General features: G+C 38.5%; 1 protein-coding gene across 2 annotated transcripts in view; it reads right to left on the bottom strand.

The window, feature by feature from the left end:
* ATG4C (autophagy related 4C cysteine peptidase) overlaps window positions 1–25,163 on the bottom strand; it is a 28,847-nt gene extending 3,684 nt beyond the window's left edge. Inside the window, exons 1-10 of one of the 2 annotated variants that reach the window (XM_067301345.1) lie at window positions 24,836–25,163; window positions 21,458–21,588; window positions 19,899–19,982; window positions 18,994–19,227; window positions 15,513–15,843; window positions 13,554–13,624; window positions 11,853–11,989; window positions 7,214–7,292; window positions 6,475–6,551; window positions 2,082–2,201 (exon numbers count right to left, since the gene is read on the bottom strand). In XM_067301345.1, the coding sequence (XP_067157446.1) occupies window positions 2,082–2,201; window positions 6,475–6,551; window positions 7,214–7,292; window positions 11,853–11,989; window positions 13,554–13,624; window positions 15,513–15,843; window positions 18,994–19,227; window positions 19,899–19,982; window positions 21,458–21,533 (1,209 nt within the window). In that variant the 5' untranslated portion in view covers window positions 21,534–21,588; window positions 24,836–25,163. Of the gene's footprint in view, window positions 1–2,081; window positions 2,202–6,474; window positions 6,552–7,213; window positions 7,293–11,852; window positions 11,990–13,553; window positions 13,625–15,512; window positions 15,844–18,993; window positions 19,228–19,898; window positions 19,983–21,457; window positions 21,589–24,297; window positions 24,349–24,835 lie in introns of those variants that run through there. The other variant, XM_013949965.2, reaches the window with a different exon arrangement.
* Window positions 25,164–27,746: the final 2,583 nt, after the last annotated feature.

Genomic DNA, 27,746 nt, shown 5'->3' with positions numbered 1-27,746 from the left:
GCCATGGGTTTTGATAGGGAAACAATACACAGCAGGAGCAGAGAGACGAGCGTGGCACCAGTCAGGCGACAGGGTGAGGCAGCGGCAGAGGCTCCCCAGGTGCGCTGGCGGGAGGCCGAGCGAGCGGCTTGCTGCGCTGCGCTGCCCCAGGGCGCGGAGGAGCCAGGCAAGCTGCGGAGCCTGCCCCGCTGGTCACCGCTGCTGCTGCTGCGAGCGCAACACTGGGGTGAGGCTCCAGCCACCCCTGGAAGTCCGTGCTTCAAGTCTGCACGTGCTTCCAGGCCTCCTAAATCTATCAGCTGTTTAATTCTAGCTAATATTAAACTACTTAATAAAAGCTAACTGAGTAGCAAGTAGAGCAATAGAGGGTAACTTGAGTGTGATTTGGATGGATTTTCACTAATCACTTCCGTTTGGGTCCTTGATTTCTATGCCCTGATTTCTCTCTCACTGAATATATGGCTCATATAGGGTTTATCCTCAAATAATAAAAGCTAAATAAATCTTTTCTCCAACCTCTTATTACCCATAAAAGAAGCAAGAATCTGAATTTGTTAGTCTAGCCTACATAGGACCCACTGAGAGTATACTGTGCTACTAGTTCAAGGATTACAGTATTCAAATCGCGAACAAAGGGAAAAAATAATGGAAGAGCAGGAAAAACAAAGGATGTGAAGGAGAGATTGAAAGATCACAGAATCTCTCTCTCACTGGTTTTCTCTCACGTATTTGTATGCAAACTTTATTTTGAAACTTTCTGTGTCTGAAATATATTAATATTAAAATAATGTCACTAAATATTGGAGAACTTTTATCCAAAATGCTAGGAAAATAGCTCCAAGACTTGAATCACTTACTGTTTTTATAGCATATGTTCAGGGAAAGAAAAATACTTTTTTCCAAACCCAAAAGAAAAGAAACAAAAGAGTAGGAGAACTTCCAATGTAACTGATTTTGTAATCCAACTTTTTTACCATGTTCTTACATTCTCTCTCATATATGCTAGAATAGGAAAACAAGAAAAAATAGAAACTTCAATATTTAAGCCTTCCATATATTTAATGCTTAGGAACTTCTTTAAATCTACTTTCTAGTTCTCTGTGTATGAATCAAAGAAAAAAAAAACTTCAGCATCAATCAAACCTACTAAAGATTATATGTATAAACTGCATTAAGATGATTATTAAGACTGTTTTAAGTTTAAAATGCCAGTTTTGCTATAAAACTAGTACCACTTAAAAAGATATTCAAAATGTTGTACAAACATTAATTCTTTATTCTGCTGCATAACTACTGTGGTTAGAATATAAATATTGCGACCATCTGCTACCGCTGAATCCCTTCATAGACAATATTTTAAATTACATAACATGTTATTCAGTATCACAGTTAACACAACATTAATAATGTTGTATTGCATTTAACAGTCAAGGAAAAAAATGGCAATTACATTTGGACCTAAATAAACCTATCCTTATGTTTTTCAAGTGGAAGGGACATGATCAGACAGATTTACTGAATGATACCTGCTCTGTTGACTTTAAAACATTGTTATCAAATCGTAAACACGCTGCTTTACATTTAAACACAATCAGAAATAGCTCTTATGCTAACACGAAATAATATACAATTTTAGCTTGATCAAATACTTCCTTAAAAAGAAAAAAAAATCCCTCCCAAGGGATTTATTGCCTCTTAAAAATTCCTCCCTAGGTACGGGGTAATTCCGGTGCCTCTGAAGGGCTGGCTGCGGAAATATTTTCATTTCAATAGTGCCACCTCGTGGAGCGGCCACGGGCCGCCCGGCTTCCCAGTCCCGGCATTGTTTTTATCCACTCCGTTTCTCCATTGGAGACGATCTCGCAAAATACAATTCAGGTTCTCTCCAGCTTTCACATATTGGCATTAAATAGAGGTAATGAAAAACAAGCTACATTTCTCATCATTAAAAAAGAAGCAATAAATATCAAGAAAAGAATGATTTCTAATTAGTAAAGCCATGCTGATTCTCCCCCCTTACATGCACAATATATACACATCGCTTCCGACCGAGGAATCGATTCCGTAACTTCAGCACCTACCTTTGTTATTTCCTCTGAAGCCTTCTCAAAGTCCTGCACGTTTCTACAATAAAACCCGATTGTGCAGCTCGGATCCATTTTTTTGAACGACATCTTTTTGGGAGACGGACAGTGGAATGACTGCAGTTTTCAAAATTAAAAAACATGAAATACACTGTTAAGGCTGAGAAAGGTACAGATCAAAACACTTACTTTTCTATCAAGCAGCTTTAACATACAATTTCCTGCATTACTTGTACTAAAACCCAGCACACACTTTTGAAGTTATTTCTTCCTGCCCCCAAAAACATTCAAGCAATCCCGCTCTTCTCCACACTGACGACCTCCCGCTGCTCACGCCGTATTCACCAAACTTGCGCCCGACACCATGTTAGTTTGAAATCTGTCAAAGGTCTGCGGCGCCAAACAGGACTTTATGAATATTCCCAAGGCAGAGGAGGTGAACGCTCCTCTGCAAATTGAATTTGTAACAGCTTTTGCACTATCTTACAATTACTGCTTTACTACCACCGCCCATTGCCCCCTTCCCTCCCCCAGCCTCCATAAAAGACACATAATGGAATAAACCAACCTCATGGATTTTTCTTTAGTAAATGAAATGGGGGGGAGGGAAACACACACAAGCCACAAAAGCAAAAAAGTATTACACAAAGCAAAAGTGTTACAATAACCCGCAAGAAGGAGGGGGAGAAAAAACCCCAAACCCTACTAACATGCCCCGCTTTATAAATGTTTTTTTCCTTATGTGAAATTTCTTATCATGACAGATGATGCTTTGACAGTGCTGTGAACTGGGATTACCAGCAGTCATGGTATAAAAAACAAAAAACAAACAAGAACCTTCCCCACACCCCTTCACTCACAGGTTATGAGAGAAAGCATAATATATGATATTTATCCTGATTATGTGCTCATTTATTACCGGAACTGAATGCAGAAAAGGGCTGTAGTTTTGATGAACCTCATCATCTAATAACTGAAACTATTTGGTCACTGCTGCCTGTCCAGATTGAAGCCGGTAACTCAAAGCTGGTCGTCTTTATCCTGCTACTAACATGCAACTACCCAGGCATTTAACCGCTACTAAATCGTGAGCAATCCTGATACAGCTACTCAGCATTTAACCACTAAAAGCTAACGCAACACGTCTGCAATGCACTGCGAGGGGGACAGCGCTGTACTGAAATGCGTATTTTGTTTTTCCTGACCTTCCCCAGGGCACGTGCCGTGCCGTTTCCGCTCCCGGCCCTCCCGGCCCCGCGGGGCGCAGCACGGAGCAGCCAGGCCGCTCGGCTTTCCAGCGCGACAGCCCCCCAGCGCAGGGCACCAGTGCGTTGCCTCTGTAAAAGGTAACTAAAAACTGGTAAAATCTCATCTGACTACAGGAGCAGCAACCCCTGACAGTTAATAACAAGCTGCCTTTAGAACAGAAATCCAGTCTACCTCTTTAATTTCTCTTTTGCCACTCAGAAAAGTCAATCTGCAGAAGAAGACAGCCCTACTTACCTCACCGGAGAGCGTTTGTCAGTGTAACGGTTTTACATCTGGAAGTGTATTGCTCCTTACTTGTGATTACTAATCTAATGGAGGTATTTCTACTAAACTTTCAATAAAAAAATGTAAGCAAAGATGAGAAATAATATTTATGCAAGACAGTTTTTATTTATTGTTTTTCTTCTAATCGTGTTCACATTCTCTATGCAGAATTTATAAGTCGAATTCGTTCCTGGGTCATCAAAAATGTAAATCGGAGCTCTGCCTTACATATTACATTTCCGCAACAACATCCTAGCTCTAGTTTTGCTATACTGTTCAGGGCAGTATTCCTAAAGCTACATGAATCACTGTACAAGAAAGAGAAGCGGGTAGGCATTTTTTTTTCTACTCCTCCAAACAAATGGATTCTGGAAGCCAATAGAGAGTGGATTGATTTCCAACTTATTCTGGACAATTTGTCAATTTTGAAAATACTCCCTACAGATAAATCTAACAAGCGACTATCCACACGAAGAAAGCAATTTCTGTTTACTTTTGACATTTCTGGACAAAGATATAATGCTATTAAATGAACTAAGCATTAAATAGCAATATATTTTCCATCTGCAGAAAAGCATTAGGATGCGATCAAGCCAAGCTGGCAGCTCGCATGCCTTCAAAACACATTTTAAAACCTTATTATTATTTGGAAATTCATATTAATGCCAGCCTGCAGCACAATCTGGAGGATTAGTCATAGGAACAGAAACTAAAAATATATGTATTTTTTCTGGCTTGGCCACTGCGCTACGGCGTGACCTTAAGAAAGTCACTTCAGCTCCGCAACTCTGATCTTCCCACCTTTTGTCAGGCTTGCCCAATTAAACTTGCCCAATTAAACTGCAAAGAGAAGGCACTGTATTTTACTACAGTTATTAGCACAAAGGGGCAAGGATCTTGGTTATAATCTCTGGGTGCTACCACAAGGTAAATAAGTAGAGCTGGGACTCTCACCAACTCTCCTTCCAAAGATCTCAACAGGGTAAACCTAAAGAGATCTCAAAAAATAGAGAAAATTTCTGCCTGGGATATTTTCTGATATGTTTTACCCAAAGTAAAATAGCAGCTATGCTCCTTTTCTGAATTCAGAACCGTCTCATTTTCTACAGAACCTTCGACTTCTACATTATATGCCATTTTAATTAAAGCATCCTGTTAAATGTAAATACTGAAAAATACGTGGTGTTTGCTTTAAGTCAGCCCTAGGTTTTATCATTAGCCCTTTATAAGCCCTTTGACATATATAAGCTGTTTTCATAAATCCTGCTTGATGGTATTTTGATTAAGGTATTGTGATCAACTTTAACATATCGCCTCCCTGAAACGGATACATTAACGGATCTTTTTTCATGATAGTAATAGACAAGAAATTGAAGTTAACTCTACTGTTCTCCCAGTTTAAGGTAAATGTAAACTGTCATACAAAACAGCAGCCGCAAAACATTTACTTTACTACAGACTGTTTGACTTACATTCTAAGCGCAACCAATCAATTTAAGATCATCTACTCAATTCCTAACATGGGAGATTAAGAGCTGCGTTCATAATCTTAGGACGCACTGATCTTAAGTCTCACTTCCACTTTTTGCAGGTCTTTACTGAAAACCTTTATGAATCCTACTTTAAGTATTAATATTTCAGGCGTGTGGGAGATAAATACATATTCCTCCTCCTCCTCCAAGTGCAATATGGTTTTTCTGAAGCCATGTTTCAACATTTAGGAGTATGTAACTTTTTGCAGAACTCAGTGGCACAAGGAAATACTACTAAAAACCAGCAGCTCCGGGGCAGCTGACGCTGTCCTAAGCAGCTGATGCACCCCGTGAGCGTTTCTACACTTCATGAAGTCGCTTCGAGGATCCTGGAAGTTCATGCAGAAGTCGAGCATACCAAGATCAAGCAGAGGGGTATGGATTACACCATGCTACTGCGAATATTCAACACACACTTTTACAACCGATGATTCTTTAATAACCTCCCTTAGTTTTCTCCCTATTTGCAATGCAAGTTATTTGCGAAGAGGCTAAAAGAAAAGGGAATGCTATTGTAAAAAAAAACGAGCATGATTTTTAACACCAAGGCGTAGCCTGAAGAGGCATCTAGCAAGCCATGGCCTAGAAAGGGGGAGAAGAAAGAAAAAAGAACAAACCCAACACCTATATTTTCAGACCTGTCAGTTTCTTGGAAACTACTAATGCAAAGAAATAGCTAGATTAAAAATAATATGGCTTATTAAAAGAAATAATTCAGAAAACTTGAATAAAATTCATGTAGTCAGCCACAAACCTGACTGCTAAGCCTCAGAAATTCCACCTGTATGAAGCCAAAGTGACCTGCAAAGTTAAACTATGTTTAAAATGATAGCCAACTACTCCAGTACAGAAATATTGAAAATACCTGAATAAAGAATCAGCAGCTACACCTGTAAGAACTGTGGTTCAAAATTAACAACAGGCTCCAAATACTGAATACTACAGTAATTCTCTGACTGATGTTCATTGCAACTTGAAATAAATAAACAAACAAACAAACTACCCCCAAACAAACCCAAGTATCTCATGTTTAAGATCTCCAAGTATTGTCCAGTCTCTTTAATGAAGTGATCATTTATTTTTGATTTTTTTCTGATTTTTAAGTCGAAACAGACAAAGATAAATGAAGTAATAATTATAACCACATATCAAATATTTAACCTCTGGTCATTTTTGTTGATTATAAGCCTATAAAGAAGGGCAGAACTTTGATAAATAACATGTAACTCTAAAACCATACAGATGCAGCTAGCTAGAACATCTCTAAATAATTAGTGTTTGATTCATATGGGAAGAAAACAGTGCCAGGTCTATATCCATACTACCTCAAGAGGGAAATCCTTTATGCTGACATCTACAAAAGATTGGCAGTAATGAGGATCCATGTAAATCAAACTGTCATCTACAAGGACAAAACAGAAGACAAGTAATTCAAAAAACACCTTATTATTACACTGCTTACAATCCAATTTCTATGCAGAACAGCTGAAAAAAAAGCCAGCAAGTAACTGCTTGCCAGGCTGATATTCATTGACTGAAGCATAGGTTTTTGCAGGACAGATTAACTTTTGCATAATCAAATATGCTTGTATAAGCAGAATTTTTATAAAGTGATGAGACTGTCATTTAATTTTTGGTGATAAAATTACTTTTACAAACACACAATTATATTCTGGAGTTTGCATATGAAAAATGTATTGTTCTACTTCATCCTGACAGGAAGAATATATTGCTTGTCATTTAAGCATCAGCTAACACCACTTAAAGTAGTAAAAAGTAAATATGTAAATAAGAACTGCCAGACAGTAACAGCAAAGGCTCCTGAAGTTTGGCGAAACAGATAAATTATGCCTTGTTTATGCAACAAGGGAAATTAAATGTACGTTTTACAAAATCCAATTACTACAGGGGATAAATGACAAATGACTGGACTTTGGTAGATATGATGAATTAATAAGGTACTCATTTTGCTATTTTAATCATGCTATTTCCCACTGGTCTTATATTAACTTCCTAACTCTTAAAGAATAATACTGAAGAGACATAACATATTAAAACACTAACCTTGAAATCCAGCAAAGTAATATGACTGCTTGGGTTTGCCACCGATAATACCAACACAATACTCAAGGCTTAAAATTCCCTACAAGCAGAACAAAAAATAATTAGCACAGTGTCAAACAGAATAGTGTATTAAACCTAATTAAAATTTTTGCTCTGCCTTTACTGTTTTAGGCAAATCTTTTCTTTTCTTTTTTTTTTTTAAAGTCTGACTTAAAAATTGATTTAACTCTAACTCAATTTTTAAATACCTGAAGTACCCCCTTTTCCTGAGAGGAGGAGACAAAACATAACACCATACAAACTGAGAATGTGTGGGCTGCACAGCCAAAAGATATCACAGTATCCAGATTTACAGAGTTCATATACATTCTGTGGCCCTGAAGACTCTCTTCTTTTTGCATTCAAATGTAGAAGTCTGACTGAAGTAGAATATGGACTTCTGCATCACAGGGAGAAATGCCAGTTACAGCAATAGTCATTGTAGGAATCAGCCCCCAAAAGAGCAGCCCAAAATACAGGAGGAAAGACAGGACAGACAGGGCCCTTCCATCTTGCTGTGTTTGACTGCGAGAGAAGGGGAATCAGAGCTCGCGGTATGTAACAACTTTGAGAAAGAGACATTACAAATGTACTTAAAGGGATTTATGGAGGGAGGTGGGGTGAAATAGAGGAACCATTTCAGTCCGGAGGTGTAAAGGAACAAATATACTCCCCCAGCTCACTACCAAGTTAGCAGCCAGCGAGGAAAGCAGCAGTGGGGATAGCAGCTGGGGAACGCTGTCACGCAGAGTCCCGCTAGCACAGTTCTGGTCATTCAGGTCGTAAAGGCTTGGGATCTGTAATCGGTGTAAGTGTGCTAGCACACAAACCTGGCAGACGCATAATTACGTAATAAAACTGTGATCTTACAGTTATACCTTCTATTGCTGGGACAAGGATTTGCATGTATACACATAATTTTGCTGCAGGAAAAACATTTTACTAGTATAATTGACTGGAATTCCTGTATCACCCACATGCTCCAGATGCAGTCACAGACAACAGACACCAAAGAAAAGCTCTCGAGGTTCTTGTGGAGGCTGCTCAGGATGTTACTGCCCCCAGCTCTTCCAGAAACGACCGCTCCCCAAAGAGCAGAAAGCGTGACTGTGTGTCCACCACACTCAGTGTAGTATTACAGCTTAAACAGCCAACCAAACTGCATTTGCCCTAGGAGGCCAGGCTGCGTGGCTGGGCCCAGGCACATTTTTGCTTCTGCTGCTCCTTCTTCAGGGGCACCTAGCACCTGACACCTACAGAATGGCAGGATTACGGTAAGGGACAGTAACATCTCGAACCACCGCAGCTCTTTGCCCCAAAGCAAGCAAGTCAGACCCACAATGCCGCTTACTCTTTGGAGCTGTTGCCTTGACCTCTCCTCACCTTCTTTGAGAGAAATAATACAACCACCCAAAGGAGCAAAAGGCTCCTGATTAAGCTTGCCTCAGTGCCAAAGTACTCACCAAAAACCACCACTGCCACAAACTGAATCCACTGTGCTCATACCCAGAGCCTCGTTTTAAACAAAGCGTCTGCGAGCTCACCCGTACGTGCAGAGAAGCCAGCCAGACTGTCAGGTTATGCTTTACACATTACAGACAGCCTGTTTAACAGCTACCTATGCGACATTCTTGGAGCATAAGCAACAAACTAGATTAAGAAAGTTTTCTTGATCTTTAAAAAAGGATGGAGGGAAAAAATGGAGATCTAGAGGAAGCTTGCAATAGCAGAATTATTCCGAAAACTGTTTCAAGAGAATATATCAGCTGTTAAAGCAGCATTATTGACTTGCAACTATCACTGGCATCTTCACTGTAACAGATAAATAATGGAGGGATGGGATACTTATGGGTTTATCTTTTTTAAATTCCCTTTGATTAAATAAAGATAATCACCTCATGCTCCATTAGAGGTAGAACTGAAACATCCCAGGTACTTGCCATTAAGAATTATTTTCTTGCCTGGTTATGTGGCCCTGGCTCATCACCTGGGAGTTCCTCATCAGCTTTGTTCCTTTCTGTATTAAAATAAGTACTTAAAAAGGAACAGAAGCACAGGCAGGGAGGACTTTTCTTTTCCCTGTTCAACATATTTCCACTGTTTTCACTTTCACAAGCTTCTGTTACTTAACAGGACTCATCAGGATTTTTGTGAGTATTCAGTCTTGGCGTAACACAGACTTCCCCATTAGTTATCCCACCAACTCCAGCAGGAGCTGAATTTTGCCAAGACTGAGCATTTCTGAAAACTGAGCCCAAGGGTTCTAACGCAACTGAAGCCCAAGATCATTAAATACTCTGAAAACTGAACAGCCTTTAAACAGCCATAAATCACAGCGGTTTTCCTGTGGCACTAGACAACTCTCGAGTCCAAAAGCTTGGATGCTGGCCCAACCTGGGACAGCAATCCAGAAGGCGATCATCTGGGCTAACAATTGATCTCTCCTATAAGAGATCGACCACTAAAAGTATAACCATTACACTGTCGTTGTCTAAATAGAAAAAACTTCTCTCGACAACGTGATTGATATTTCATGTTTCAATAAGGCCAAGGTTCTTGTTGGGATAAAATTTTCCCTATTTATATGACGATAAAAAAATGTAACATAAGAAAAAATTCTGTCATACTCCTAATCTGAGATGCTAACAAAGTCAGCCTCAGTGTGGTTTATACAGGTTACGAGGAAACGCTGCATATTTAAAATAGGAATGAGAAGGCTTTTTAAAAAAAAACACTTGATGGCTGAACATTACAGAACATATGTAGGCAGGTCAGAGGCAGAGGGTGATACAGCTAAGAATGTATGTTCATCCTCTGCCAGTGAAAGAGAAAGAGAGAAAAGCTACTTGGAGTAATGAATAACTGTTTAATCTATGGGAATCTTCTTGTAAAAAGGAATTATAAAAAATTTAACAATTTTCATCCATAAATATAAAACCCTTTGTAAAAATTACCTCTTGTACTACATTTTAAAATCTGCATTTTTAACTTAAATCCAGACCCTAAGAAATTTAGTTGCTTCTTGTGAATAGTCAAGATAGAGACTGGAGTGACTAATATATGCAATTGAAAGCCCTCTTATCACAGTCTCAGTTATAAGAGACTGAAAAAGACAGTACCAGGCTTGGTAAGGGAGCGGCAGAAGTCACCTCAGTAAAGCCAGTCGTAGCAGGCAAACTTAGATTACATGACCACGCTATGAAACCCAGTGCCATGCAACCATCTCTTACTCTGGTAAAAGACTGCTTTTCCGAGCTAAACTGAAAAAGCCTCTGCAGTGTAGAATTAGCCCCAGATATCTGTCAACAACAGCAGCCAGTATTGAAGACCTGGAGTCACTTTAGCTGAGAAATTCTTATTAAAGTTGGAAAAACGAAGGTTTGTTAGCTTACAAAATGAAGGGTTTTCCTGGGCCTAAACTTAAGACTGATTCAAAAGCTCGTTTGCAGTAACAGTGAAGGTAAAGTGGTGTTGTAGATCATGTCTTCAACCTCAGGCATGTTTTAAATGCATCAGGATTGCTCAGAAAAGAACTAACACTTTTCCAAAACCAAACGTCTAAAAATATAAGGAAAAAAAACAGGAAAGAAAAACAGTTCATCACTTAAATAAAAGGCTTTGTAGTTCTGTCTTCCTGTGTCATTAAAATAAACAAATGTTTTCCAGAAATTTTGTAGAGAAGAGAAAATAAAAAAGATGATGTAACAGAACAGACTGACTGCCAAGTGTTGTTAATGCTATTAAATTATGCTATTTTAAGAATATAAATTAAATTATGCTATTTTAAGAGTATTTTCTATGATAAATAGCAGCATGGAAAATGACAAAGCACCAGGGCTAAGAGAACAATCTCTTCACTGTGAGAACCGCTCTTGTGTTTAAGAGGCAGGAGATGGTCTGTTCCGTTAGAGGCCATCTTTAAGTGTTCAGCACCAAAGCAGAACCTCCGCTGAAAAAATAAGACGGTACAGACTTTTATACCCTCTGCTGTCTCCTTAAATTTTTCATTTTTTCAGTTCATTTTCATTTGCGGTCACTGTGTGCTACCTCTGCATCACTGTCCTTAGAAAGATTCATCCTAATGTCCAAATAGTGAAATAATAGTTGAAGTTACAGTAATGACTAGTGATATCAAAAAATTCCAAGCCCCTTTCTTAAGGGGAAGTAAAAGACAAAAGAAATAAAGATAAGAACAGCCAAGCAACAATCTTAAACCATTTGACATTTAAGAAAGTAAGAAACAGAATAAGGAATTTGGTATATTTGTGTTTTAAAATGCTGACTAATACTTAATATAGCACAACTCTAATAGCATATGTAACTAAATTACCATTTGTAATTTGAGCTACTGCATTAATGTCTTTTCAGGTAGCTACTTTAGGAGTAGAACAGTTATCACCGCTTTACCAAGGGACATCATGTGCTCTGCAATTATGTCTGATCTTGTAATAGGGAAATTTAAAATCTGTAAAGTCAAACTTTACAACCTTCAACTGTAAAATCACCACCACACATTTAATAGGTAGATTACCATCATGAAGTCACTTTTCATATCACCTAGTGCTACTATTTGAAAAACGATTGAACTCTCATTTCATACCTTTACAAACTCTAAATAGTCCATGTTTGTTCTCTCTCCACCAAGTCTCACAGGAACTAATATAATTACAGCTTTTGTATCTGCTTTTTCAGAATCCATAAAAGAACACTGTCTGTCAATAACATCTGAACTGTAGACTGAAAGAAGACAAATGAAAATATTCATATTTAAAATATATCTTTTTACAAAGACACACCTACAAAATGACATCACTTTGATAAACTAAAACTACAGTCCTGTGAAAATAATACTGTCCTCCTGAAATGTAACTCCTAAACTATGCTAATAAAAGATAATATTATGTTTCCTTATTTTCAGCAATATTTTCAAGAATGAATATATGCTGCTACTGAGTTTTAACAGATAGGACACATTGCCAGGAAAATACAAAAAGGGCAGGTTAAGAGCAAGCCAAGAAATATTTATTCAAGTAGTAAAAACTTCTTCTAGAGGAGCAATTTAAAACTTGAAAGAATATGACTAACAGAAACATCTACACATTAAAAGAAAAAAGACAATACTTGGTTTTAATAAATATTCAAGTTCAATATCAGAAGTTAATACTACGCAGTCATCGAATGTGAGTGAGAAAGCTTAATGCAGTGTTATTGCTTATTCGCTCCAAACTAAGAGATGCAAAAAGAGTCACGAGAACAAGCATGAAGTGAAAAATGAACAGAATTTTAGTGGTTTCTACACTTAATACCTTAAATTGGTCATTGCAACTCAGGTGAAGAAGGTGGTTTGTAACATATGATTAACAGCGTCTCTTTAAAACTAGCTTGATTGATTACACATGGATGTCGTTCTTACCTGTCCTATCCCAAGATTGGTTATGATATAACTAAGATTTCTGGCAGCTAAACATTGCTACAGAAGTAATACATTGTGCTTAGATTTGAAAGCCTATAGTCATGAGTGTAAAGTTTTACCACACATTTAGTTGGTCTTGTCATCATTTTCTGCGCCTGAACATCCAAAGCTCTACACTGCTCTGCCTGTTATTACTCAAAATGCCACGCTGGAGCAGAAGAAAGGTTGCCACCGATGCGGGTTCACTATCCTGCTTGCACCTTTGAGCTTAAAGGAGAAATCACTTCTCATTAGCCTACGAGACTGCTGAAATACTTTCTTTCCACTGGAAGAATGGGTTAAAAAGAATGTTGTGATGCAAAAGAGTACTGTTGAAACGTTTAAAATACAAATAACAAATCTACTTTAAATAACTGAAATAAAGTATTTTTCATTTTTTTCATTGGGGTTTGGGGTTTTTGGTTTTGTTTTTTTTGTTGTTGTTTTTTTAGAAAGATAGGAAGGTTCTTACTAGCTTTCCACTAAAACAACACCGAAGCAGAGTACAAAATAGATTATGGACTAATTTAAATCCACAGACTCCCAAAATACCAAAGTTACAACAGGCAGACTGTAATAGAAAATTATCTTGATGGATTTTGAACGCCATTATCTTAATAAGATATGAAACAAGCAATGTATCAAGCTTTCAAGTTACGATGTCTGATTCTTAATGAAAAGACCAAAGATATGGCTATATCAAGAACCCCTTTGCGCACATAATCCCAGTTTTGTGGATTCATTTTTGAATTCGATTTTTTTCCTGTAGAGGTCTGTTGATTAGTGCTTACTGAAAGACATAAAAAGATCTAAAATGTTTGTCAAAATCTACATAGCCACAACGTTTACCTGTACAATCCTGAGCAACATAGACTGTCACTCCTTGTAGCTCAGAGTCTCTTGCTTCTTCAACAGCTTTTCTAAGTACAAACAAAAAACTATTTAACTCATCTCTGATTTTAAAGAAATTAACAGCAAGCAAATATAAATTACTTAATTTTTAGAAAAAGGTTATTTTTAATTGTTTACTTTTTTAATTCAAACACCTTTCATTTCTGATAAATACAGATAGGGTGGTGGGTTTTTCTGTTTTTTGTTTTTGTTTTTTTTTTTTTTTAAGTCTTTTCCCAGGCTCAATATTACGATATTTTTTTCCCCTCAAGCAAAGATGACAGCAACTGGCTATTTAGGAGAAACAATGAAAACCACATACACAAAAAAAAGAAAACACATTAATTTATAATGAAATACATATTCACTACCTAACTTCTTTCAGTTTACAATGATTTTCTGTCTTGCATAAGGTGATAGTAAAAGCTAAATTTGCTCACAAAAACATTAATTTCAACTTGATTGATCTCTTTAGCTAGCCTTAACTCATGCACTAACCACAAATTAGCACTTCATGTCTACTGAAATAAGAGTTAACACAAAAAAAGCTGTAAGGTTTCGCCAAAACTTTCAAAATGTAATGTAAATGTAATATTAGACTATCCTCAAAAGAATAAGAGTAATGGACCTAAAAACTAAAAAAGAAAATAGATGTCAATAGTGTGAAGCATGATCATCAATCAAGGACAACATTTGTAAAGAAATTAAACTGTTCAAAATAGAAGATTACCCTTTGACTTCCGATACACGGTTGCATTAAATGGTCACTATCCCTTTATTTCACAGTATATTTTGAGGAATCATTTAGTATAGTCATTCTCAAGTTATGAGAGCGCTATACACACTTAGTACTGCTGTAAGAGAGAAGGGAGATCAAGGAAAGGAAACCTTTGCAGTGTTTAAAATCACTGCTGGGTTTATGTTGAAGGGAATACTGGACCAATTTTTTTTTTTATTAGGAAAATGGGCTAGTGCATTTTAAAATATGCAAAAAGAATTCTGACAGTTTCTATTATCAGGAAAAAAAATGCAAGCAAACACATAAATAATGCTAACCTGTCATGTCACTGTATGCGCTTGCATGTATGCGCCCAAAAACACCTTATTTCAGTATAGGTTCATTTAAGATGAGTATACTTGTATACTAAATATCGAATTCTTCCACCTACATGTATGTAGATATATATATGAACTTTGACTTCTGCTGCTTAGGTGACTTATTAGAGATTCAGTTTATAGATAAACTGGAATACACTAGAACATAAGACTGTAAAAAACAGAAAGTCTGTAATATTCAAAGGAATGGCATATAAAGGTACATGGTATGGAGAAATTTGACTTTCGACTTTTTTTAAACCACACTGAATGTCACAGACCCTTTACTTTTACTATGATATAATTATAATATTAATAGTCCCATACATTTACAGTTTCACAAGAATTTGATGTGTGCAAAGAAATGCTGAAAACATCAATTTTAGCTCTGACATTTCATTACACTATCAGTACATTACAGCCCCCAGGTTACAGTATAAAAAAAAAAAATCTATAATATTATGCATGTTCCAAGGTTGAAAGAGTGGTTAGTTTTTAGAACATTTCATTAAATGCAGCTCTACTTAAAAGCCCAGGTTTGGGAAAGACCTTGGGACTTCTACTGCCCAAAGTACAGGAAAACAGGAATGCCTTTTCTTTCCTGAAGATTGGGCAAAGGCTCAGAGTTCAGTTCCTGCACCTACTGCTATTTCCCTTCTGTCTCTGACAAAGCTCTAAAATTACTACTAATATGGAAATTTTACAAAGCCAATAACGAACGGTTAGATGTTCAATTAAGCCGAAGCAATTTCATGAAACTTTTGAACGCTTCTCCTGTAACATGTAAGGCACTGTAACAACAAAAAATAAAGATATTTTTACCTTAGAATATGTGCAACAACTGCAGGCCCATACCAATCTCCAGCAGTTTTCCCAGATTTCTTTCCATATTCTATTAGCTGATGTAAGCCAAAAGCTGCCAGTGGAGAGTCACCAAACCAAGAAATTATTTTTCTATGGTAAACTTCATTTCTCATTTCCTTGTCACCACAGTTTCTCTTTAATGTTCCCCTATGATGGTTTGACAAGATCTTGGGTTCTCTTTCCACTGTAAGTGATGCTTCAAATGATGCAGTCAGCTTTTTCACTGTATGGGTCGTCCATGATTCAGAGTCTGAATTTTCAATGTCCAAAGCATCTGGCCAGATCCAGGCTGCAGCAAGAAATTTTAAGATGCATGTTAGGCTTAATATTAACTTTTTGATATAATTAGCAAAGCACATCTTTTTCCTTGCTCCCTTCCCCCCTGACCAATAATATGTGCTTTACATACTGAGATGCAAATGTCAATATTAAAATCTAAACAAAGAACATTTATTCAGCTGCAGTATGTTCTGCTTTTATTTTGTGCAGAGTGACAGTAGAAAAGAAATATTAATAACAGTACCCTTCGTTAGCCATTTATCCTATCTGAGATTGTCTGGAATCTTGAAGTCTGATCTACTGTGAAGATATTCAAGATATACCTGATTACAAGACACAGACTAGACTAGAAGCATCATACATATTAAAAATACAAAAAAACAGCTATTAAATACCAGCTAAAAAGCTTTATCTAAGTCAAACAAGAAGTTTCAACGGCTGTTTTTTATTCTTCTGGTTTGTCAGTTATCAAACAAATAAACAAACAAAACCTTGGGAGAAACATTCATATAAAAACAAGCACTTCTTCCTAGGAAAATGTAAAACAATATATATCAGTCAAAGCAGGTCAGCAGAAAAATACACACGATTTCTTTATTTACTACATTTGTGAATTCTTAAGGTTTACCTGGACTACCAGACAGATTTGTTTAAAAATTAAGTTTTTCAGCATAGTATCTGCAGTCTGCGTTTCTAGCAGCAGGTTTCTCTAACGATACACTCTACGTGCAGTGTTCCTATTAACAGCATAACGGTGGTTCAGCGTATCTAGAGAACAGCAATGCTTCCCTTGCCAGATGACTGAAAGCCTCTCCCACAACTTTGAACAACTCCTTGCAACACAGAGCATGTGAGGAAATCTCCAAAACACTGCGAACGTCCTGCTAGATCAGAAAATATTCTGAAGGTCTGTAACGAGCATCCCAGAACGGAGGGGGAAGGCTGACACACACGGCGGTAAAGAACACACGCGAAGGACGAGGTGCTTTCGCTCGGCGAGCCTGGTTTCTGTATGCTGCGGGTGGCTCAGCTAGTCGCCGTTACGGTGGCGAGAGGAAAACGGTCAGAACAAATACTGACAGAGCAAGAGCTGCAATCCTCCCTGCAATTCGTGCTGAAGCGTCCAAGTAAAAGTCTCTGACTGAGAAATAAAGGGGAGGCACAGCACTTTAATTCTAAAATCTAACTTACGGCTCCAGTAATGTCACAGGTACTGCTGGTGACGGCCCTGATCCATTTTCCCCGGCACTGTTACTTGCTGCGGAAGCGTAAGAGCTCCAGGCAGGCGCGCGCGTAAGCTCAGCAGAGCACCATGGGCCTCACTGTTCCTGTACTGTGAGCATCAAATTTAAGTCCACATTTTCAGCACAGTAAAACTTACTAGTGCCTTAATATTTAAAATAAAAACTCACATCAGCATTCTGCAATATCTGGAACATTCCACACAGTAGTGGAACTCTAAGTATTCTAGCTAGTAAACGCAGTCAAGTTTTGCTTTGTAACAGAAACAATACCATTAAATTATAATGAAAACATCTCTGGGAAAAGAATAAGCAGCAATGAAAAAATTCTTGTAAACACTTAAATATGTTTAAGGAGTTACCCAAATCTCATAAAAAGCTTTTCAAAAGATAATTCACCAGCCGTCAGAAGACCAGGTGATGAGAAAAGTAATCCAGAAAGACCATATATATTCCATTTTTCTACACATTTGGTTTCCCACAGAAATACTAGCACTCTGGAAACACCAAATCACTTTCCAAATTAGGGTGCATGTGGGACAGTGCAAGAAATTCTTTTTAACCATAGAGCTTAAAGATACAAACTTGGGACTTTTTTTATTTTGGGTTACTTTAAAATGGGTCATTATGCATTCCTACTTCCATGTACTCTTCTAAACAGATTTTTTTATTTTTTTAAATGTATGTATAACAAAAGTTATCTTTAAGGGACTTGTTCTCTCAGCAGAAGTGTTTTTGTACATTTTGGTATTTGCAGTCAGGTGAAAAGGAATAATCTTATTTTTTATGACTTAAATAACAAAAAGAATATTCAATAAGCCAATCTGACAGTTCAGCCATGACACTGCCAAGAAAGAAGATGTTGTGATGCAGCTGGTTTGGGACTATGTTCACAGCTTACATCATATTCACACAGACAGTGCAAATTATTATCAAAACAGGCTTTCAGAACTATCTGCTACTAACGTATTCCGGGGGGCCACCAAACGGCTGAGTACACAATACACCGTATTCTCTCCGACTGACACGTCAGGGTGGCTTCAGGCCTGCAGCGTGGAACATCTTTGACAAAAAGCCGTGGTGACAGAGGGAACGAACGATTGTTTGAAAGGGGCAACATGGTGGATTTTGAAAGTGATGAAGGAAAAGAGGATGAATGGAAAAGGTGGTTAACTTAGAGAACCAAAATACCTCTCTGCAGGACATGACTCAGGCTTGAAAGAACAGGGAGGACACACATGCTCAGCCTCTGAAAGCAGTGTTCCAAGCCTCTTAAAAGCAACTCCTTCCAAGGGACTGAAAGGGTTTTTGCAGATAGATGAAGGTAAGAGAAAAAGGGAAGTTCCTCTGTAAGTACATGGGGTGGGGGTGGAGGGAGAGGGGAGGAAATGAACTAGTGAAAATTTCAACACAAAGAATGATGTATTGAAGTCAGATTAGAATCCTTCTATTAACTCAATATATTAATACTAGAAGAAATTGAATAACGTACAACCTTAAAACTGATAAAAGAACATCACTTCTGCCATAGCCCTTAGCTATGGACTATGGAACTCATTTCTACATCTTGAGCTCAACAAACTAGCAAGATTCAAGAGAATTGGACGTTTACATGGATAAGAGGAATACTTAAGTAAGGGATCACAAATTTTTATGTTTTTTTACTTCACAATTAACCTCTGTGGCACTTCCAGTATCTTCCCTTGCCACACCTTGGTATTTCCTTTTTCAGAAATGGAATAGTAGATTAGCTAGATCACTGCTCTGCTGCCATATAACAATTTCAATATTAATGAAAAAATCCAGAACCAAAACCAGCCTGCACTTTAGATTCTGGCTACATGAACGAAGACTGCCACACTCTACAAAACACCCGTGCTTATCATGCCAAATACAGACATCTTCATCTTGTAACTTACCTCTACCAAGAAAATGCAGCATAAGACCTTGAGCCAACAGCATTTGACCAGTTCTCAGTGTGCAACCCCAACCACAGTCTGTTGTCAATGCAGATCCCTTTATCGGGGGAAATTCTTCTCTGTAAGTCAGCCATATTCTAGAAATAAAATCTTTACGAAACTCCTCAACATTTCCTGAAATCTCTGTGTTGATTTGATCAAAACTGGATCCATCTGTAGAAAGCTCTCCAGATTCTATAACGCAAAACACAATGTAAGTTATACCTTGGGGTGTGACTTCTGTTATTCGGAGGAAAATGAAAGTATACTACTATTCTGTTAGAAAGATAGGGCAATCCTGCAAAAAGTAATAATGATCACTAAACACAAGAAGGGAAAATGGGAGGGCAAACATAATAGAGGTGTGCCAGCTGGAGCAAAAAATGAGGCAGCCAGTAGGTTTCAATGGAATTGCTGGCTTGCTTCTGAGCAACTTAATTCAGCTAAATATAAATGGTCAAATAGAGAAAGGCATTCAGAAAAATAGTTCGTAGAAAACAGCATATTGGAAAATAACAATGAAGGTGTCTGGTGTAGTGACTCTTTGTACAGGTACTGTCACGATTTCATTGCTGACTTTTTAGACAAAAAAAATCTCAATTTGTCAGGTGAATTAAGTAAAGTGCAAATTATAGGACTAATATTTACAAAAAGAACAAGACTGGATGCTGGTTTTGCACTGAATAATACAGGGTAGGATGGGTTACATTAATGTTGTTGGAAAGTCAAATGAGAATTTTGTAGGCTTTTCACATTTAAATCTTGAATTCAGTAATTGCTAATGAAGGTCCTTCTAGAGAATTAGAAAGATATTCATAGAGCTCTTGCAGAGTAAGATTGGAATGAGATAAGTGCTATGTACGTACCATCAGATTTGAAGTGGTAACATTTTCCTAGCAGAAAGACTGGAGAGTTTCTACTAAAGTAAGTTTTTGTTTTCAACACCCAACCTAGAACAAATACAAAACAAATGCACATTTGACTGAGGTATTCCAGAAAGGCATTTCTAATAGCATCTGATTAAGCCAAAGACCTCCCATAGAAGAGGAATACAGAGAAAATGTACTGAAATTCTTTTTTTTGCTTTCAGAAATAATGAAAAGTTTAATAGCTCCACAAAACACAAATTAGAGATCTCTTTTAATAGTAATGTTACCCATGTATGAAAGTCTGAATGTTAATACAATTCTAATGCTGCATAATTTAGAAGTAAATTGTAAGGATACAGAAGCACTAAAGCCGAATTTAAGTTGCTGTGTCTCTGTATGTGAAATCACTACTGCATAGTTTGATTCTGTGAGGTTTTCAACTCCTATAATATAGAATAAGCTTCCCATATGACCAGTGAAAATGCATGAAGAATGCGGCATGTCCTGTAGGATTAATTAAACATACTTCTTCACAAAAATCAAATTGTTTATTTCAGACAAAAGGGATACAGAAAATTACTACACGCATATGAAGTCAAAAAGTTAGCTTTACTTTTGGAAATGCAACTTCTGCATATTGCTTCAAAAAATGTCATAATATGCTGCATAAATTTGGACAGATTAATGTTATGTATTTAGATTTACAATTTAGTTTTTAGATTTTGACAACGTGCCCAGACTTGAAAAAGTAGTGTTACTTAAATACTAAACTAGTAGCTTTTTCACTTAAGTCTAAATCCTATGATGTTTTTTATCCTGAGTCCTAGCATTTCTTGAATTTTTCCTTTCACATGTAGTGTGTAACAACTACTGTTCCCCTTCAGCCACTTGGAAGCCTTAAAGAAAACAGAAGAAAAGAATCTTTTCATCTTACTGGACATCTCCAAGGCTCAGTTATGGTAATTAACAAAATTTATCAGAAAAATAGTGATAAAACTGAACAACGTCCATCCTGGAAGGAAAGTAGAAAAAAATTAACTTTAAGGACAGATTAGGATTTCGGAGGACACACTTGAAAACTTATTTTATTTTAAACAAATTATTGATGTTCAATTGTGGAAAAATATGTTACTCAATGTGTGGAGCTAGGTTCTTCAGTGGAGTTTGTATTGCACGCACCATCTTACTTTTTCAGAAAAAGAAATACTTACAGTGACTCCTTGCACAGGTGATCCCACATTATCCCCATTTAAAAATCCATTTAAAAATCTAGTGTCCTCTGTACTTATTCGCACAATGTATTTATTTTTAAGACAACAGTAATTTAAAAAAGAAATTATGTAAATTTATTTGAAAAACAAAGAGTTAAACAAGTGTGCTTACTCAAGCTGCTTATTATAATATCAGAGTATAAATGGTTTCAAGGACCACATTGCTTTTTTTTTAATTACTAACAAATTATTTTATTTTCTGACTCATGATTCCATTCACGTCAACAAGAAAAGTTCCATTCATTTCAATGGAGACAGGATTTTACCACAGACTGTTTCACTTACTGTATTTCATGTTGTGCCATGCAGACATAAACTTTGATTTTATCTTTTCTACTTCATCTGTCCCTGTGGCCTCCATATTCAAATTCTAGAGAAAAAGCCATCGCTGTCTTGTAAGACACTAAATTCTGCTACTGTAAAAACAAAAATATAAACATATCTGTGGGCACAGAAAACACAGAGCATAGTAACACCAGAACGATTAGGTACTTAAGCCTAACATGACCAGAAACAGTAATAAACTTGCAGAATCCCTCACTTTGAGGGAGTGAAAAGCAATCACATGTTCTATGAATAAGTAATAAAAACATTTAATTCCAAATACACACCAATAAAATTACCATACAAAGCTAAATAAAGTATAATGTTCTCCAATGGCTCTCTATTGCACAACAAACTGATCTAGAGCACATAACCTGTGCTGGCATACGAGTACACTCATTCTGATTTACAGTGAAATGAATAGCTGTATTTCATTAAGTAGAAGAGATACTATTCTTTTGTGTTGAATGGAATAGAATAAGTACTATTTTCTCACATCTGGGTTTCTGAGCACCAAAAACCAGATCTTCCTTTTAAACACTGCTTTTTCAGATTTCTAATCAAGAATTTTCTAACCCAAAGTGTACATATGTTGGAGGGATTGAAAGACAAAGAGCTAGATGTTTTGCTGTATATGTACAAGGCAGAAGATAGTTACTGAAAATGTGTGCAGTAACACAGACATTTTGTACAGAATTAACTTGTTAGAGGGATAACATGAAAAAATGGGTAGAATACTGTCATAAAATCTGTGTTTACTTTACAATCCTTCTAATCAGCACTTGCGGTGTAAAAAAGGTTTCTTCTGATTTGATCGCATCTTCCACAGTAGTTTGTATGTATTACAAAAATGAGATTGGTAAAATGGTGGTAAAAGCCACTGCAGTGCAGATTATTTTGTAAAAACTGCTTACAATTTGTTAAAATACGAGGGTGTGGAAAAGCACATTTACTCACTCTTTCTGAATTGCAGCACAAGGTAGACTTCACCTTAAAAGCACACTAAACTCTTTATAATACAGAAAAATTACATATTACCTTTACATATTTATCCCTATTTTTCAGAAATATGAGAAGACCAGACAGAACTCCCTTTATAGTCCACCTGTATCATTCAGCAAAAGGAAGCTTGCTATCGATTAATATACCTGCCTTCACTTCATGTACTGTCAATGGTTCACTCCAAAATAGTTGAACAGGAGATTGCCTTGATGATATTAAGTACATCAAACCCTTGAATAGATAACTGAAAAATTGAGAGCTCCTGCTTCAACAGTAAATTCTTCTGGGACATCAAAAATTGATAAATAGAGGTACATCACTGCAACCTTCACATATTTTTAGTGAAGTACTTACAACAACAGATGATGAAGGGCATAAAAGTGAACCATCTCATGTAATTACCAACTTGGATCAGGAGCAAACACCATCACTGATGTGGACCACCTACCCTCCTTACTGTAAAAAGGGACTGGGAAAAGCTAGAACTGTATCTACCTTTTCATGTGTTATTCTCCATTGAATCAGGATCAAAAACAGGGTGGAGACTAAACCATGTTACTTCTCGTTTCCACTGGGAACCTATTTTAAGTAATTAGGGAAACTAACCCTAACCACTGGTAGTGCAATTCATAATGCTGAGAGGCGAAGAGAGCGTGAAGATGTCAGGGCCCTGGTGACTTCAGAGCCTGAAAATCACATAGATGCACTATTTCTGGGTCTGTACGTAGTGCATGAAAAAAAGTCTATTGCCCAATTCTTCCCTAGCATGTTTTTCTGCTGCTCCACGGTATTACTTGATAAATGTTTGTCAATCACTTTTTCCACAGCAGAGGCAATATAAGCTCACAAACACAGGGGAAGACTGACATTTTTTGCTAATGAAAATAATTAACACAAACTGCTACAACCCCATTTTGATTAGCCTCACATTAAGTTGGGTTAGGGGAAGTAAGAGAAAGACTATTTAAGGTAGGGTTTTAATTTACTGCCTTTTTCTTTCTTTCTTTTGTTTTTTTAGGTGAGAGAATTAAAGTCTACATGGACAGGTGTCACTGACAAAGCTGGTAAGATTAACGTCTTTAGGAGCTGGGTTTGGTCCAGTTACTGTTCCTACATGATCAGTCAGGGACAGTCATTTACATAGAGGCCAGTGATTGCCTTAAAAGCCAATAACTGTAAAAGCTCCCTCTGGCTAAAATTAGGAATGAAACAAACTCTACTGTTCAGAGAAGCAGCTCATTTTCCTTGAAAGGACAATGGACATCTCAGCACATTTTTCTCTTATCCCTTTACATTTCTTCCCTAGGATTATGCTAAAGATGTGAAAAGCACTTCTAAGAAGAATGCCTACACAAAATAGACAAATTTATTCCACTGGGAAAATACAGGTTCTTCTTCCCATCAGCGTAAGAACTTCTCCGTAATAGTTTCACTGAAATTAATGGAATGATACCAGCGGAAGGTCACTGTGAATACAGATTAAAGCCCAACGGGCACAATACAACCCCCTGTTATTAAATCTGAACCTAATGGTTTTATACTGAAGTTCTCTTATTTAAGAGGTTATCTAGAACATGCGTTATTACCACGATGCTTCTCTTCAGAGCGGCAGGACAGACAAAATGAAGCCGTGTCACCAAGGGCCCCTACTGACCGCGCTGACTGCAGCGAGGGGGTTGTTTTTAGTTTTGGGTTTTTTTTTTTCCATAAACAGTTAATAACAGAAGAACAAGCTAACCGCACTGAGGCAACTCCAGTGAGTAAAATGGAGATGTGAAGACTCCTACGCTTTTTTCTACCTGGAGAGAAACTGAACTAGAAGCGATGACAGCCAGCAAAATCCGTACGAGCCGCTCGCGGTTCAGAGCCGAGCGGGAGCTCCCGGCCTGGAGCCGCCGCCCCGCGCTCGCCGCCGGCGCCCTCGGCCCTCCGCGGCGGGAGGAGGCGCCTCGGGGGCCGCGGCCGCCCCGTCCCGTCCCGCCGCCGGCTGACACCTCCCCTCCCCTCCCCTCCCCCCCCGCCGCGGCCGCCGTTCAACCGCCCCGCGACATCCGTTTATCTGCTAACGCGTAACCAGGCAACGGGCCGCGACTCTGAGGCACCGGTTTGAAATTATCGCACCCGCAGCGCGAGCCGGCGCCGAGGCGGCAGCCGGGAACGCTCCCAGCGCGTTAACTGACGCGGCGGCGGCGCCGCGGCCGCGCGTTTTCGCTGTTCAACATTCCCTGAAGTTGCCCAGAAGCTCTGCCCGCTCGGGTGCGGGAGCGGCCGCGGCCCCCACGGCGCCTCCGCGGGAGCTACGCGGTGCGCGGAGCGGCCGCCGCGGGCCGCACTTACCGCACACGGCTCCTCCGCGGAAGGGCCCGCTTCGCCTCACGGCACACGCGCCCTCTCCCGCCGGCCGCACCACAGATCCCTCCGCCGGCCGGCGCCGGGGGCCACTGGCCGCGCACGGAACCGCTGCGGGCGGTTTACGCTTCCCGCTCACGCCATCGCCGCGCCTTGGCCCTCGGCGGCTGCCGTAAAGAGGCGGAGGAGCCGAGCGCCGGGGGCCCGGCCGCAGCCGTTAGCGCGGGGGAAGCGCCCCGGGGCTGCCGCTCACCCGCTCGGCGGGTTTCGAAGCGGAGCCGGCCCGCGGAGCGGCCTCCCGAGGGCTTCGGCCACGGGGGACCAGGGCAGACTACAGCTCCCAGGGGGCGCTGCTGCGGCAGCACGCGGGGCGCGGGGGTGAGCCCGCGCGCGGCCTGCTGGGAGCTGTAGTCCTGGCGGCGCGGGCGCTGCCTGAGGCGAGGTGCGAGGCGGCGGCGCGGCCCCCTCTCAGAAAAGCCTTCGATTTCCAGGTTTGGGTTTCTCTCTCTCTCTCTTTTTTTTTTTTTTTCCCCTTCACTACTGCAGAGCGCTTCCAACCCCCCCCTCTTTTGAAACTAGCAGTATTTTCAGCCTTAATACATATCCATTTGTTCTAACGCCGACGCTTGTTTTTCAGTTTAAATGGTTTTTATGTCTCTTCCCTAGAAATACGCCAGAGTAATCGCCTCTCCTTTCACTTTCCTAGGCTGGACAGGCCGAGGTGTTTTTTAAGCCTTTTGTAAAATGGGTTCTTTGTTAACCTGTTTGTGCAGCTGCTGGAAAATCATTGGGTGTATCAGTCAGTATGGCCTTAAAAAAAAGAAGGAAAGGAAAAAGTATAGCATTTGGGAAGGATGTGACTTGAATTGTTCGAATGTCTGGAATTGGCATTACTCCTCGCCATCCTGTATAAAGAATATACTCCCATGTTCTCTGCGTACCAGGGCTCTTATTCTAACTGTGAGCTTGGGTTCATGGAAACAGTTAAAAGTTGTTCTTTTTTTTTTTTTTTTTCTATTTTGTGATTTTACTGCCTTCTGCTGGTTGAAGATGGTCAGCCTGCTTTTAATTTTTTGTAATCAGCACATGGTTATAGTATCTGATCTGAAATTAAGCTCCAGGAGGACAGATGTCAACAGTAGATATCGTCTGTATTTCGTGTGTGATCTCCTTATGTAATCTCATGTGGACGTAATAAATTTCATGTAGTAGGATCCATCATAAAGAAGATCTTAGGTATTAAATCTTAATGTGTAAATAGAAGACAAGTCTTGTTTCAAAGACCTAGCTGTTGGCATGAAGCTGGGAGGTGGGAGACCAGACTTATGGTCTCTGCCTTTAGGCCCATTGCTTGACCTTTGCCAACAGCATTTCATGCCTGTGTTTCAGTTTCTTTAAATTAGAGATTACAATACTGATCTCTTCTGGAGACTACTTATAGTTTGAGCAGTGAACATCTCTATATAGCAGCATAATAATAACACTACAGTGATAAAATTTAAAAAAATCCTAAAGAATAGTCACATATGGTTTCTTTTTAACACTGAAAAGGAGAGGTAATCCACACATGCACTGTACATCTTTGTCTTCCAGGCAAAGATAAAGATTTAAAGATAAAACAAAAAACGCTTATAATTTGTATTAAATTCCTGAAATGTTGTGGCCCTCAGAGTACTGGATGCTCTGTCAATACAGAAGGCAACAGGCATCCTGCCTTCAGAATTTTATGACCTATTTTAGAAATAATATATCTCTAAAGTATTGTCTTTGTTTTTTATTTTCAAAGACAAAGATCAGTGTGCCTGTCCATTTGTATATGGTCTCTAATATTGAGAGCTGAAAAGGTGGCTTGGATTTAGCTAAATTATGAACAAAGAGTTATTCAGTTGATCAGATGAAATGACTGTTCCCTTGCCTGAAATTAGTCGCCTGCACCTTCCTGCCTTGAAATTTAATAACCGTGTCCTGATTTGATAGGCTACACAATATGCCATATGGATATACATTGTAAATCCCTCAGGCAATCAGGTTATGAGAGTGAAGATACTTATTTTCTGCTTTTTGCATTAGTCAGATCATACGAAACAAAGCTTTGATTACAAAATAATTACACAGGCAACCATAAATAACTACATATCAAAAGACAGTTTTCTTCACATTTGCTAATTCCTGTTTCTGTAGGAAAGACTATAGGGGGGAGAACATATTGTATTCAGCAAACTTCTAACAAAAGTCACAGAGTTTACACTTTGAACATTGTAATAGCCAAAAAGGGCCATGCAAACCATCTTTGAGCTTTGCTGGTGCTAAATTATATGGTACTAGCAAGCAAAAACTTAAAATCTATGTTCTTAGAAAACATAATTTGTCTTGAATTTTTTTAGTAATACTAAGCAGGTAACACAAACAGGCAAAGCCAAGAATATTAAAAGTCAGGGAAGATACTATTGGCTAAATGGATCTTGCAGAGATACCACAGTTACACAACATTTACTTAACAATACAAATACTGCAGAATGGTAAGATAATATTGACAGATAATAATGATAGATAATATTGAATATTGGGGAAGATGATAAGATAATAATGACAAGGTAATCCTGAATTGTGGTGGAGTCTGGGGAATGAAGCTTCTACTCCATATCTGCCACTGGCTTAGTGGATGGCCTCTGGCAAGTCATCTCAGCATTTGCATCTAGCATTCATCAGTAACCTGCAGTACATTTAGAAAAGCTCATTAAACATGTGGCCAACAATATGCGCTTTTTAAAACATCCATTTATTGTGTAAACAGAGAAGACCTTGGGTCAAGGAGTTATGGAGAAGGGAATTCTTCCTTGTGTATTTTTAGTTTCATTTCTAAGAGAAGTTAGCCATCTGTGATCTGTTTCCCTCTGGA

This window comes from Apteryx mantelli, chromosome 8, assembly GCF_036417845.1.
Source record: "Apteryx mantelli isolate bAptMan1 chromosome 8, bAptMan1.hap1, whole genome shotgun sequence".
In the NCBI taxonomy this organism is placed as follows: Eukaryota; Metazoa; Chordata; class Aves; order Apterygiformes; family Apterygidae; genus Apteryx; species Apteryx mantelli.
This window is presented reverse-complemented; position numbering and strand designations above follow the sequence as displayed.